Genomic DNA, 16,145 nt, shown 5'->3' on the forward strand with positions numbered 1-16,145 from the left:
AGAGAGGAAGAAAAAGGAAGGAAGGCAGGCAGCTATAGATAGATAGATAGATAGATAGATAGATAGATAGATAGATAGATAGATAGATCCACATGTTAGATTTTATGTGTGTGTGTGTGTGTATATATATATATATATATATATATATATATATATATATATGTGTATGTGTGTGTGTGTGGCTAAAGATTCTGATAATCACTCAACTGAAAATATAAGAGGAATATGGAGTTAGACGATGAGATTGAGAGATAAATAGGGAGGGATGGAAAGAGAGCGAGAGAGGAAGAAAAAGCAAGGCAGGCAGCAATATATATATATATATATATATATATATATATATATATATATATATGAGAGAGAGAGAGAAGAATTGCTCAAGTTTGCTGCTGCTGCTTCAACAAAAGGGTAATGCATCCCGTGGCTCATCTTTTATAGCACTAGGTATGAAATTAATTTTAGAGAGAGAGATTGAATGATAGAAAGAGGGCGGTTTGGAAGGAAATGCAAAATGAAATTACAAATAGAAATGCTGACCACCTGAGCTGGCATCAGTAAGCATCCATTAGTGGCTCTCACTCGTACTTGGTGGAGAGAGTTTCATGAAAACCAAGAAAGAGAATGATTCAAGTGATCCGAGAGAGCAATGTGATCTGAGAGAGCCGAATGATCCAAGTGATCTGAGAGAGCCGAATGACATTTAACCTTTATTATTATTTGTCACGTGCACACTTCAAGCACAGTGAAATTCATCCTCTGCATTTAACCCATCTGAAGCACACACTCAGAGCAGTGGGCAGCCACACCAGAGCGCCCAGGAAGCAGTCAGGGGTTCGGTACCTCGCTCAAGGGCACCTCAGCCCAAGGCCACCCCACGTCAACCTAACTGCATGTCCCTGGACTGCGGGGGAAACTGGAGCACCCGGAGGAAACCCACGCAGACACGGGGAGAACATGCAAACTCCACACAGAAAGGCCCTCGCCGGCTGGGTCCGAACCCGGAACCTTCCTGCCGTGAGGCGACCGCGCTAACCACCACACCACCGTGCCACCATATATGAATGATCAGAGTTATCTGAGAGAGTCGAATGAGCCGAGCGATCTGAGAGAGTCGAATGAGCCGAGCGATCTGAGAGAGTCGAATGAGCTGAGCGATCTGAGAGAGTCGAATGATCCTAGTGATCTGAGAGGTCCGAGTGATCTGAGAAATCAGTTTCAGTTTAATGTGCTTGTGTGGCATCGGGGGCGTGGTCAAGCGCCGGTCTGTGACAGGAGGGCGGAGTCAGGGAAGGTAAGTGGCAGAATCACTACACCTGATGTCAATTAACCTGTGTTTGTGTCTCTTCCCAGTGACCGCACCCTACTTAAGGAGGGAGAGCAAGAGCAGAGGAAGCTCTTCCCCGAACCAGACGCCGATTGCGTGTGTCTGCAATTATTTGCTAGTGTTCACTAAAAAGTGTGGCAATAAAATTGCTTTACCAACCTGAACTCTGTCCTGCCGTCTTCTGTGCTCCGCCCTCCTGTGAGAACCGCTACAGTGGTGCCGAAACCCGAGAACTATCTGGAGTGCAGAAGCTGAACAGCCCCATGGAGTCCTCCCCATTCACCGTCCTGGTCCACGCCCTTGCCACGGCCCAGCAAAGCCAGCACCAGGCACTAGTCACCCTCCGAAAGGAGCAGGAACAGTGGTTCGAGGCCCTGGTGTTGGCCCAGCAAGAAGATCGTCAGGCGTTCCGGCACCTCCTCGCATCGGCGGGGTCTACCAACGCTCCCACCGCGGGCCCGTCTCCCCTCACCCTAACAAAGATGGGCCCGCAGGACGACCCCGAGGCATTCCTCACGCTCTTTGAGCAAGTCGCGGAGACCTCGGGGTGGCCAATGGATCAGCACGCGGTGCGCTACAGCTCCCCGCCGACCGCCTGCTGGCCTACGCAGACCTTCGTCGAGCCGTCCTCCAGCGTGTGGGGCACACCCCCGAGCAGCAGCGTCAGCGCTTCCGTGCTTTGCGCTTGGAGGAAGTCGGCCGGCCGTTCGTGTTCGGCCAGCAACTCCGGGACGCCTGCTGGCGGTGGTTGAGAGCCGACAACCACGACGCTGAGGGGATTGTCGACCAGGTGGTACTGGAACAATTCATTGCACGCTTGCCAGCAGGAACCGCGGAGTGGGTCCAGTGCCACCGCCCGGCGTCGCTGGATCAGGCCATCGAGCTGGCGTAGGACTATTTGGCCGCTGTCCTGGCAGCAGGACAGCAGGAAGCCTCTTCTCTCCTCTCCTCTTCTCTCTCTCTCTCCCCCTCTCCTCCTGTGTCCTGTCCTCGCCCCATTCCCCCACCGCGGAGGCGGGGGCCGGTGCCACCCCAGCTGGCCCGCCGCACCCGTGGTGCCCTCCCGTTTCTCCCTTCTGTGTCTGTCTCTCCCCCCCTCAGGTGAGTGAGCCCCAGAACACCGGTGCGGAGAGGAAGCCCGGGCCGGTTTGCTGGCGCTGCGGGGAGCTGGGCCACCTCCAACAGCAGTGATCGGTAATGGAGGTGGGCGCGGTGGTTTGGATCCCCGATGCGCCAGGAGCCGCCCTCGATCGGGCCGGAGCGTATCGCATACCGGTGAGTATTCAAGGGGATACATATCAGGCGTTGGTGGATTCCGGTTGTAATCAGACCTCAATTCACCAAAGCCTGGTGCAAGATGAGGCATTGGAGAGAGCACAGGGGGTGAAGGTGTTGTGTGTGCACGGGGATGTTCACAGCTACCCTTTGGTGTCGGTCCACATTTTTTTCCGAGGGGAAAAATTTGTAGTAAAGGTGGCGGTTAATCCTCGCCTCACCCACTCGATAATTTTGGGGACTGATTGGCCGGGATTCGGGGAGTTGATGAGTCATTTAGTAAAGAGTGGTTCCTGCCATAGGTCAGCAGGGGGAGGTCCCGGTGTCGCCTTGGCAGGAGCAGCTGTCACCGAGCCGTCTACGTCATCTCCGCGTCAGAGTGAGGAGCCACAGGCTCCTCCTCCCTCTCTCGGGGAATCCCTGGCGGATTTCTCGTTAGAGCAGTCGCGAGACGAGACTCTGCGGCATGCGTTTGACCAAGTGAGAGTAATCGATGGTCAAACGCTCCTGCCGAACGCCACCCCGTCCTTCCCCTATTTTTCTATTATGAAAGATAGATTGTACCGAGTGACGCAGGACACTCAGACGAAAGAGCAAATCATACAGCTTTTGATTCCAAAGAGCCGCCGGGAATTGGTATTCCAGGCAGCTCACTTTAATCCCATGGCTGGACACTTAGGGCAGGATAAGACACTAGCCCGGATAATGGCCCGATTCTATTGGACGGGGATTCGCGGCGATGTCCGTAGGTGGTGTATGGCGTGCCGCGAATGCCAGTTAGTAAATCCAGTGGCCATTCCAAAAGCGCCTTTGCGCCCTCTACCGTTAATCGAGACCCCGTTCGAAAGAATTGGGATGGATCTCGTCGGGCCATTGGATCGGTCAACACGGGGGTACCACTTTATATTAGTTCTGGTGGACTATGCAACGCGATACCCGGAAGCAGTTCCTTTCCGCAATATCTCCGCACGCAGTATTGCGGAGGCACTCTTCCGCGTCATCTCCCAAGTTGGAATCCTGAAAGAGATTCTGACTGATCAAGGCACCACGTTTATGTCACGAACACTGAATGAACTGTATGGGTTATTAGGTATTAAGCCGATCCGCACCAGCGTGTATCACCCACAAACGGATGGTTTAGTTGAACGGTTCAATCGCACCCTCAAGAATATAATTAAAAAATTTGTAAGTGAGGACGCACGTAACTGGGATAAATGGCTCAAACCCTTGTTATTTGCAGTGCGAGAGGTCCCCCAAGCCTCCATGGGGTTCTCCCCATTTGAATTATTATATGGGCTTAAGCTGCGTGGCATTTTAGATGTGCTGCGAGAAAATTGGGAGGAGGGACCTTCACCAAGTAAAAATGAAATTCAATATGTTATTGACCTGCGCGCAAAACTCCACACACTCATACGCCTAACCCAGGAGAATTTGCGGCAGGCCCAAGAACGGCAAACCCGCCTGTACGGCAGGGGTACGCGCCCTAGGGATTTCGCACCGGGAGATAAAGTACTCGTACTGTTGCCCACATCGAGCTCCAAATTGATCGCCAAGTGGCAAGGACCCTTTGAGGTCACAGGGAGAGTCGGGGACGTCGACTATGAGGTGAGGCGAATGGACAGGGGTGGGGCGCTACAGATTTACCACCTCAATCTGCTCAAACTCTGGAATGAGGAGGTCCCCGTAGCGTTGGTGTCGGTGGTTCCGGAGAAGGTGGAGCTGGAGGTTCAAAAGGGGGCATTGGCATCGCATACCTCTCTGGTCCCCTGTGGAGACCACCTCTCCCCGACCCAACTCGCGGAGGTTGCCCAGTTGCAGACTGAGTTTTCGGACGTGTTCTCACCCCTGCCCAGCCGCACCAACCTCATAGAGCACCACATTGAGATGCCCCCAGGGGTGGTAGTGCATAGCCGCCCTTACAGACTACCCGAACACAAGAAAAAAGTGGTTCGGGAAGAACTCGAGGCCATGCTCGAAATGGGCATCTTCGAGGAGTACCACAGTGACTGGAGCAGCCCGGTGGTCTTGGTACCCAAGGCCGACGGGTCGGTCCGGTTCTGTGTGGACTATAGAAAAGTCAACGCGATGTCTAAATTCGACGCGTACCCAATGCCTCGTATTGATGAGTTGCTCGATCGACTAGGCACGGCTCGCTTTTATTTGACACTGGATTTAACGAAGGGATATTGGCAGATCCCCTTGACCCCACTATCTCGAGAAAAAACGGCCTTTTCCACACCGTTCGGCTTACACCAATTCGTCACACTTCCTTTTGGGCTGTTGGGGGCGCCCGCTACGTTTCAGCGGCTGATGGACAGGGTCCTCCACCCCCACGCCACCTATGCGGCCGCCTACCTCGACGACATTATTGTCTATAGTAATGACTGGCCGAGACATCTCGAACATCTGAGGGCCGTCCTTAGGTCGCTGAGGCGAGCGGGTCTCACAGCCAACCCGAAGAAGTGTGCGATTGGGCGGGCGGAAGTACGGTATCTGGGCTTCCACTTGGGCAACGGGCAGGAGCGTCACCAAATTAACAAGACAGCTGCAATTGCGGCCTGCCCAAGGCCCAAGACCAAAAAGGGGGTGAGACAGTTCCTGGGGCTGGCTGGCTATTATCGTAGGTTTGTACCTAATTATTCGGACGTCACCAGCCCGCTGACTGATCTGACTAAAAAGGGGGCTCCAGGTCCAGTCCAGTGGACGGAGCAATGCCAGCGGGATTTTTCCGAGGTAAAGGCCGCACTGTGTGGGGGGCCACTTTTACACTCCCCTGACTTTTCTCTCCCCTTTATGTTACAGACGAATGCGTCGGACAGAGGGCTGGGGGCATGTTTTGTCCCAGGAGATGGAGGGGGAGGACCGCCCAGTCTTGTACATCAGTAGGAAGCTGTCGGTGCGTGAGGGGCGCTACAGCACCATTGAAAAAGAGTGCTTAGCAATCAAGTGGGCGGTCCTTGCCCTCCATTACTACCTGCTGGGATGCCCTTTCACCCTCTGTTCGGACCACGTGCCCCTCCAGTGGCTCCACCGCATGAAGGATGCCAACGCGCGGATCACCCGTTGGTATCTGGCACTCCAACCCTTTAATTTCAAAGTGATCCAGAGGCCGGGGGCTCAGATGGTCGTGGCGGACTTCCTCTCCCGTCGGGGGGGGGGTGGAGTCGGCTGCAGGCCGGACGGCCACCCGGCCTGAGTCGGGCGGTGGGGGTATGTGGCAGCGGGGGCGTGGTCAAGTGCCCGTCTGTGATGGGAGGGCAGAGTCAGGGAAGGTAAGTGGCAGAATCACTACACCTGATGTCAATTAACCTGTTTGTGTGTCTTCCCAGTGACCGTGCCCTACTTAAGGAGGGAGCGCGAGAGCAGAGGAAGCTCTTCCCTGAACCAGACGCCGATTGCGTGTGTGTCTGCAATTATTTGCTAGTCTTCACTGAAAAATGTGGCAATAAAACCGCTTTACCAACCTGAACTCTGTCCTGCCGTCTTCTGTGCTCCGCCCTCCTGTGAGAACCGCTACAGCTTATGACCATTTATACCTCCGCACTCTTTCTTGAAATTGACTATTCAGATGGTGTTGACTAATTCTCATGAACAACAGTTCTGACAACAGTACAAAACAAATCACAGGTTTATATTAAAGTGCTCACTCTCTGGTTATTGACTCACTTTACTTGAATGGTGGGGGCTCTGCATAATCTAAGCTGAAAAATAAAGGTGTATTAATTGTACAATCATTGATATGATGAAGTTTTCTTTGAGGAAACATTTATTTTTATGCCTCCGCCACTGTAAGGTGCAGGAGGCATTATGTTTTTGGGTTGTCCATCTGTCCGTGCGTCTGTCCGTCCGTGCGTGCGTGCGTCCGTCCGTCCGTGCGTCCGTCCGTGCGTGCGTGTGTCCGTCCTGAAACCTTGTGAACACAATATCTCAAAGGCTAATGAAAGGAATTTCACCAAACTTTCACCATTTCTGCGCTTTGGGACAAACATGAACTGTTTAGATTTTGAGATCAAAAGGTCTAAGGTCAAGGTCACTGTGAGGCCAAATGTCTGTCCGAAAATCTTGTGAACACAATATCTCCAAGGCAAATGAAAGGAATTTCACCAAACTTTCACTATTTGTGCATTTGGGGACAAAGATAAACTGATTAGATTTTGAGATCAAAAGGTCAAGATCACTGTGAGGTCAAATGTCTGTCCGAAAACCTTGTGAACACACTATCTCCAAGGCTGATACAAGTAATTTCACCAGGTCTAGATTACTGTGAGCTCAAATGTCCATCCCCAGATCACAACTTAATAAGGCATGTAGTCTACCGGGCGGAGGCATCCCCATCTACACCATTGACGTTGAGTTCTATCTAGTTAATTAATCGATGGAGTTTCCAGTATTAACACTTTTTGTAATAGTCAGAGCTGAAGATTTTCACAACAGGAAAGTCAAAGAACATTGTGTGGTTTCTGTCTGTCGTATTAACTTCAAGAAAAGGTGAGGGGGGGAAAAAATGTATGTTTATAGCTACTAGAACATATGTGAGAATAGGAATTAGCTTGTTTTGTGGGCATAAAAATGCATTAAATAACATTTAGTTGTAACTATAAACAGATGAAAAGTATGTTGTGGTATAAGAGGAATGAAACACGTCAGGATGTGCTGTTATAGGAAAATAAAATCAACTTCAAGATGGTGACATGAACATTATTAAAAGTGGACTGCCCCGCCCACCTACACTAGCATCCACCTGAAATACCATAGCAACCAGCAAGAATACCATAGCAACATAATAACCACCTATGTTTCTATTTTTGCAGTGCAGGCACATTGCTTTGTTGAGCCTAACATTTTCGTGTATGTATGTATGCATGTGTGTGTGTGTGTGTGTGTGTATATATATATATATATATATATATATATATATATATATATATATATACAAACCCCATTTCCAGAAAAGTTGGGATATTTTCCAAAATACAATAAAAAAAAATCTATGATTTGTTGATTCATGTGAACCTTTATTTAACCGACAAAAGTGCAAAGAAAAAAATGTAAGAGTTTTACTGACCAACTTAATTGTATTTTGTAAATATAAATTAAGTTAGGATTTGATGCCTGCAAAACACTCAAAAAAGTTGGGACAGGCAAAATAAGACTGGAAAGTTTATAGGATATTCAAGTAACACAATTTTGGAAGATTCTACAATAAGCAGGTTAATTGGTAAAGGTACAGTATAATGATTGGGTATAAAAGGAGCGTGCACCAACGGCTCAGTCTTTGCAAGCAAAGATGGGTTGTGGCTCACCCTTTTGTGCCAAAATTCATGAGAGAATTCTTCATCAATTTAAACAAAACATTTCTCAATGCAAGAGTGCAGAGAATTTAGGTCTTTCGCAAGTTACAGTACACAACATTGTGAAAAGATTCAGGGAATTCAGAGACATTTTGGTGCGTAAAGGACAAGGTTGGAAACCACTGTTGAATGTGCGTGACTTTCGAGCCCTCAGGTGGCACTGCCTAAGAAACCGTCAAGCTAATGTGACAAATATAGCCACATGGGCTCGGGAGCACTTTGGAAAACTGTTGTCACTTAACACAGTCCGCCACTGCATCCAGAAATGCAACATGAAGCTGTATTACACAAGGAGGAAGCCATCCATCAATTCTATGCAGAAATGCCGCCGATTTCTCTGGGCCCAAACTTATCTCAGATGGACCGAAAGACAGTGGAAATGTGTGCTGTGGTCAGATGAGTCCACATTTCAGCTTGTTTTTGGGAAAACCAGATGTCAAATTCTCCGTGCCAAAGATGAACACGAGTAGACCTGTCACGATATTCAACATACCGACTGATCGTACGGTAAGTGAAAATGAACTCGGTAATTTTTTTTTACTGCGATTTTGGCATTTATGTACTGTACATCTACATAGGGAAGTCGCCAGAGTATTAGTTTGACCCATTGACTGAATAAAAGACCACGCTGTTTTCTGTCGTCTCACGCGGCTCTCTGTCAGAGGCGGGGCCTCCCAGCATGCAACAGTTATCCAGCCAGGGTATCCACTGAATGGGGAAAAGACAACAACACGTTGCTCCGTTGTACAGACCATAGGCGTAGAATTGGGTATGGATGGTATGGGCGTGTCCCTACCAATATTTCTGATTGAAGAAAAAAAATCCTGCTCCGTGCGCGGTACACAAATGGTTACTGTAGGTTTCCACTGGGCGAAACCACGCAAAATTCGCTCATGAATATCCGCTCTGGGGGTGTGGTTGTGAAAACAGCAAGCAAGTTCGGCTACCATGTCAGTTAGCAAGTGCGGTTGCAGTGCAGTGACCGGCTGCTAGCTAGTAAGCTAGCAAACTGTCCTTGAGGAATGTAATGTTAGATTAGCTCGTAAAATTAATCATTTAACAACAGTTCGTATTGAGTGTGTAAAAACGACAACATATGAATATGACTGTTTTCTAAGTTTGTGTGGCATGTAAATAACAATCCAACTTGATACTGACAACAACTGGTGTTTATTAAAGACACATTAAGGTCACAAAGACATTTATTAAATCATATCAAATTGTGCTAATGTTGGCTAATATTGCACCTAGTCTTGCTTGTGAAGTGCCTGCAAACTTTAGCAGCTTGCTAACCCTTAATTTGAAGTGCTTCAGTTAAGACCCGCAGAGAGCCCTGACCAAGTTCGTGTAACATGACACATGCAAACAACAACCCGATGGTGATGTGGACATTGTTCGTGGCCCAGACACCTTTTAATCAAATAAAATATTTTCACGTAATAACCATAACAGCCTCCGCCTTCTTGATCAGAAATTTTTGGTTACTCCCACCTCTCTTTTGAAAACGTCACACGCCGAGTACACACATACGCTGAACTGATTGGTTTTCGAGGAGTTCATTTGAAAGCGGCAGGCGAAAAACTTTTCTCTGCAGAACCCTGTCACTCCCTCCTCTCCCTCCCCTCTCTGCTTTGTGCTCAAGAAGACAACAAAAGGGCAATAATATAACAACAACCAATCAGAATTCAGATACATTCTGTTTGCCAAGTAAAATTGTAACCTTTCAACGTGTCAAAAAAGTTCTGGAGACCTCATCCTGTTTTACCGTTAGATCAATCACATATCAGCTTAAACTAGCATTCTAAAACTAGTTAAAGATCACACAAAAGATAGCCTACTCCCCCTGCCAGCCTAATGGAATGCAGTGTTTAAGGTTCCGTATGTGTTTTACTTCCATTTATGAGGGAAAAGAACGTACTCCATCCCGACAGTCAATGCGTTATTCGCTTGTAAAACACATTTGCAAATTGGTAGAATGAGTTAATCATCACATGCAAGATTTGCAATTAATCAAATGAATTGCATGCTATTATTATTATTATTATTATTATTATTATTATTATTATTATTAATGAATTACTACAGTTCTGAACTTCAAATTTTAAAAGTCTGGACTTTGGAGAGATGATGGCTACTCTTTTGGTGGAACACAACGGAGCAAAATATTGTGACCCTCTAATTTTGACCTGAAGTTGGCGCCACTGGGGGTTGGCATTGGGTTTATGTCCCAACCAATGTTAATACCAAACCTCCGCCCTTGCCTACATGTTCTCATTCTAATTGTTGTTACTTTTATCCAAGTGACCGCTGGCAATATGTTGTTACTTTGCACTTTTTGTTTATCTGGGAAACTGGATTGGCAGAATGTTGCCTGTGAAGAAAAGAATGTCTTTTTATTACCCTGTGCCAAGTTAATATTTACTTAAGTGCAATTTTTAAGAGCCATAGATTGTATTTTATTTCTTATTTTTGTTGTGAGTGGTTTTGTTTGATTGTGGGTGGTAAAAGAGAGCAACTGGACTTGCTCCGGCCACTGGACTTGGACCGTGATGGTATGGGGGGTGCATCAGTGCCTACTGCATGGGTGTGAAGTTGCCATTGACGTGGAGGCGTATATTGGGATTTTAGAGAAACATGTTGTCATCAAGGTGATGTCTCTTCCAGGGAAGCCCATGCTTATTTGAGCAGGACAATGCCAGGTCTCATTCTGCACGGGCCTGCAGCGTGGCTTTGTAGACACAGAGTGCGTGTGTTTTACTGACCTGCTTCCAGTCCAGAACTGTCTCCTTCTGAGAATGTATGGCACATCATGAAGAGGAGAATCAGGCAATGGACACTATGGATTGTTGAGGAGCTGAAGTCTTGTATCAAGCAAGAATGGACAAAAATTCCAACTGCAAAACTACAACAATTAGTATCCTCAGATCCCATATGATTAATAAAAGGAAATTTGATGTAACACAATGGTAATAATGCCTCTGTCACAAGTTTTTTTGAGTGTGTTGCAGGCGTTAAATGCTAACTTCATTTATATGTATTAAATACAATTAAGTTGGTTAGTAAAACTATTGAAAATATTTTCTTTGTACTTTTTGTTAGTTAAATAAAGGTTCACATGAATTAACAAATCACAGATTTTTGTTCTTTTTGCATTTTGGAAAATGTCCCAACTTTTCTGGTAATGCAGAAAAGTTAGGATAGGATCCACCAATGCAATATTTATGTGTACAAAAAGTAGTGTGTTTTGTACAAGTAATATGAATTCTGGGAATCTTCTTCTTTTAGTAATGTATGTGTGTGAATTAGGGCTATGACTCGCAGCCATGCTGATAGGAATATCAGCATGGCTGTTGTACTGAAGTACAACAGCCCTCTTGTTTGTGTAGTATTGCTTAAATATATGTACATTTTAGTGCGAAAGTTTGCATAACAGATCTGAACATGGCCTACATGTTACAGCTGTTGTGTCAAAGGTCAAAGGTAAGCCTCCCTGTTGACATTCTGTAGTACAGGGGTTAACGCTTTGCAGCCAGGGTCTCATGGTGTGACTGGTCACTCAGAGTGCAGAGATCATGAGGTCCGGTCCTTACTCTTGGATGGGAAACAGCACTGATAGTAGTATTAGGTGTGTGTGTGTGTGTGTGTGTGTGTGTGTGTGTGTGTGTGTGTGTAATATATCCCACACCAGCAAGACTACAATAGCAGAGCTTGCAGCATTGCCCTGGGCTACTAAAGTCTGTCGGCATGAAACACACTGTCTATGTGTGTGTGTGTGTTCTGACAGACTGAGTAGACTCCTTCAGTAGTGATAGGATCACATTCAGTAATGACTCTGGATATTGCCTTTGGAGCTCTTACATAGGTAGTCAGGAAGAATTGTGCCCTGTAGCTCTACAGTGTACTGGGTTAAGTGTAACACATCCATCTCCATTCCTGTGATGGAGCCTGAGTCTCAGTCAGTGCGTTTACATGCACATAGAGAAAATCAAATTTCTGCCGTAGCTCGTCTGAAATCGAAGCTCTAAATGGCATGTAAACACCTTAGCTCGGCTGAAATTGAACCGAACTTGATTTCTCGCAATCGAGCTACACGACCTAGATTATGCGATTTTTGCCAAGCTACTTAGTGCATGTAAACCCTATCGAGCCACGCAGTCCAGCTACTTACTTCAGCACTGCCCCTTCCGGAAGTGACAAGTGACGAGACCACAAGCGGGAAACACAACAGCCTCGGTCAGGAAAAAAAAAACAAAAACAGCCTCGGTCGGTATTACACTTCACCTTAGCTGCCCACTTTATTAGGAACACTTCTGTTCGTACATAGAAACTACAAACACTCTTCTTAGAGTTTATTTTATTTTTAAAAGGGACAGTGTACAAATTAAACATTATCCTTGTGGTAAGGACAGATGTCTGTACCAGGTTATAGCATTACATGCTAATTTCCGCCTGTAGTCCCTTTGTTTACACTCTTGAATAGCTCTTCTTCATGACGACAACCGGAAGTGTACCAACACGATGGGGCATGTAGTGCCACCTGTGGCTCGGGTGCACAATGCACCTCATAACAATAGCTCGATTTAAACACTGTGCATGTAGGATTGGATTTCTCTGGCACCCCTGCTGGGATCCTTTGCTCGATTACTGGCAGTAGCTCGATTTGGATGTGCATGTAAACATAGTGAGTGCCAAAACTGTGAAACACAAACTTACTTTCACTTAAGCATTGTATAGGCCATACTGCATACTGTAAAAATAAATAAATTTGTTAAATTCTACTACCTATAAACTGTAAAAATAAATAAATTCTGTTACCTATAAAAATAAATAAATTCTGCTATCTATTAGTATCTCCCTCTAGTACAGGGGTTAAAAATCACTGTGTTTGACCCTATAGCGCAGAGTCACATCATAGACATGAATGTCGTTTTTTCTGTGCTTACTGTTTTGCTCAAACTACACAAAGCTTGCATTTCTCTCATTTATCCCATAGTGTAAATTGTACACTGCTGGGTGTATTTACTTCTAGTTTCTCTTCCAAAAATAATTATTAAGAACGTAAGATAGTTTATTATTATTATTAATCCAGAATGTGAGGAATTAATTGTACCTCTCTTTTTTTCTGGTGAGGTTGTGGGTCCTTCTGCAGCTGGAGCTTTTAAAGAGCGTCCAGCCAGACCCACATCTTTTCGGAAGTTCTACGAACGTGGAGATTTCCCCATTGCACTGGAGCATGACACCAAGGGCAATCACATTTCCTGGAAGGTACTGTACTATCTCAAATCCAGCAGACAGGAGAATGCTCCAGTCTAAAATGTAGCTTACATGGCCATTTTCTTTCAGAAAGGAATGAAAAATGTCTCAAAGGTAGTGCTGTGCTTCATGTTTTGAACCTCTTGCTATGTGGGAGCCTGTCTTTCAGAGATGTCATAATGGTTCATCATACACGGGCAGCTTTTTAAGGTGACATAAAACTGTTACTTACAAGTTGTGCTGCTAGCAAAGACTGTGAGCTCTCAAGAGTAGGAATGAATAAGAATGAATATAAAAGAAAAGAATATCAAATAAAAACAAAGAGGAAGGTTATGAACATTTCATGAATTTTAAAGGAATGGGATTTCTATAGCTGCTAGCTGAATAGGAATGTACATGTAATACCTCATCACCCATCACTTAAATTAACCAGCATTTTCCATAAGAATAATTGTCTTTATTTAATATCAGTATTCAGGTTTGACCAACGTACAATGTACGTTGATGAGTTGTGAGATGAGACAGTGCACATAGCACTATTGATGAGATGAGAAATGAGAGTTGTGAATAAAACAGTGCACATAGCACTATTATTTGACAAGCTACAAATGTCTATTTTGTTTTTCCCTATATCTTTTGTTTCTAACAGAATCTAATCAGCAAACTGAGCAATGATTTTATAAACCAAACTTGTATAAACCTAATTTAAACCTAATTCAAACCTCAGTAAGAGGTTCAATTAGCTCCTGTCAATTAGCTAAGTTTAGGTCCTTTGTACATCTTTAAAGATTTACTACATCAAGCAACACTTTGGTAGTATGAAGGCTGATTTAACTAACTTAACCCCTCTGTTCAAGTGTGAGTTTATGAATATATCATAATGTAACATATCATGTTTTGCATCCATGATTAAAAAAAGTCACCAAGTTTGCCGAGTTATTCGATTGGGGCAGCCATGGCCCATGGTGATCCATGGGTGAACCAGTGTAACAATTTGGCTCTGATATTTGGTGTTCACATGTAAAAGTTATTCACCTGCAAGGTGACTGTACATTGTTTCTGATTCTGAAAAGATAAATCTGTCATTGCTGCACTCTAATTAATCCGGAGAGTAAAAACTGGTCTAGCAGATTGTACCTCTGCTGATGTGTGTGTAGTACAGCAGGTGTAGCTACAGCATTATACATTAAATATAAGCTTAAACATAAATACATACCAACAGAAAATTTGGCTTTATAAAAGTCAATAAGGATTATAAGTATCTGGTTTTAGTGTAAATACGGAGGTGATTATCGGAAATCGCACACGCTGATTGGTCGAGAAATTTGGACTATTTCTCAATAATCACCTTGAAGAAGAAGAAGCCTTTATTTGGTCACATGTACTCTCAAGCACAGTGAAATTCCTCCTCTGCATTTAACCTATCTGAAGCAGTGAACACACACATTTAGGACATTATTTCAATATGTACAGTGGTGCTTGAAAGTTTGTGAACCCTTTAGAATTTTCTGTATTTCTGCATAAATATGACCTAAAACATCAGCAGATTTTCAGACAAGTCCTAAAAGTAGATAAAGAGAACCCAGTTAAACAAATGAGACAAAATTATTATACTTGGTCATTTATTTATTGAGGAAAATGATCCAATATTACATATCTGTGAGTGGCAAAAGTATGTGAAACTCTAGGATTAGCAGTTAATTTGAAGGTGAAATTAGAGTCAGGTGTTTTTAATCAATGGGATGACAGTCAGTTGTGAGTGGGCACCCTGTTTTATTTAAAGAACAGGGATCTATAAAAGCCTGATCTTCATAACCCGTTTGTACAACCCCGATTCCAAAAAAGTTGGGACAAAGTACAAATTGTAAATAAAAGTGGAATGCAATGATGTGGAAGTTTCAAAATTCCATATTTTATTAGGAATAAAACATAGATGACATATCAAATGTTTAAACTGAGAAAATGTATCATTTAAAGAGAAAAATTACGTGATTTTAAATTTCATGACAACAACACATCTCAAAAAAGTTGGGACAAGGCCATGTTTACCACTGTGAGACATCCCCTTTTCTCTTTACAACAGTCTGTAAATGTCTGGGGATTGAAGAGACAAGTTGCTCAAGTTTAGGGATAGGAATGTTAACCCATTCTTGTCTAATGCAGGATTCTAGTTGCTCAACTGTCTTAGGTCTTTTTTGTCGTATCTTCCATTTTATGATGCGCCAAATGTTTTCTATGGGTGAAAGATCTGGACTGCAGGCTGGCCAGTTCAGTACCTGGACCCTTCTTCTATGCAGCCATGATGCTGTAATTGATGCAGTATGTGGTTTGGCATTGTCATGTTGGAAAATGTAAGGTCTTCCCTGAAAGAGATGTCATCTGGATGGGAGCACATGTTGCTCTAGAACCTGGATATACCTTTCACCATTGATGGTGTCTTTCCAGATGTGTAAGCTGCCCATGCCACACGCACTAATGCAACCCCATACCATCAGAGATGCAGGCTTCTGAACTGAGCGCTGATAACAACTTGGGTCGTCCTTCTCCTCTTTAGTCCGAATGACACGGCGTCCCTGATTTCCATAAAGAACTTCAAATTTTGATTCGTCTGACCACAGAACAGTTTTCCACTTTGCCACAGTCCATTTTAAATGAGCCTTGGCCCAGAGAAGATGTCTGCGCTTCTGGATCATGTTTAGATACAGCTTCTTCTTTGAACTATAGAGTTTTAGCTGGCAACGGCGGATGGCACGGTGAATTGTGTTCACATATAATGTTCTCTGGAAATATTCCTGAGCCCATTTTGTGATTTCCAATACAGAAGCATGCCTGTATGTGATGCAGTGCTGTCTAAGGGCCCGAAGATCACGGGCACCCAGTATGGTTTTCCGGCCTTGACCCTTACGCACAGAGATTCTTCCAGATTCTCTGAATCTTTTGAT

General features: G+C 44.9%; 1 protein-coding gene across 1 annotated transcript in view; it reads left to right on the forward strand.

The window, feature by feature from the left end:
• Window positions 1-16,145, forward strand: part of pacrg (PARK2 co-regulated) — a 659,472-nt gene that overhangs the window by 90,773 nt on the left and 552,554 nt on the right. Inside the window, exon 2 of the mRNA XM_060933627.1 lies at window positions 13,081-13,215. Coding sequence (XP_060789610.1) covers window positions 13,081-13,215 — 135 coding nt within the window. The remainder of the gene's footprint in view (window positions 1-13,080; window positions 13,216-16,145) is intronic.

This window comes from Neoarius graeffei, chromosome 11, assembly GCF_027579695.1.
Source record: "Neoarius graeffei isolate fNeoGra1 chromosome 11, fNeoGra1.pri, whole genome shotgun sequence".
Lineage (NCBI taxonomy): Eukaryota > Metazoa > Chordata > Actinopteri > Siluriformes > Ariidae > Neoarius > Neoarius graeffei.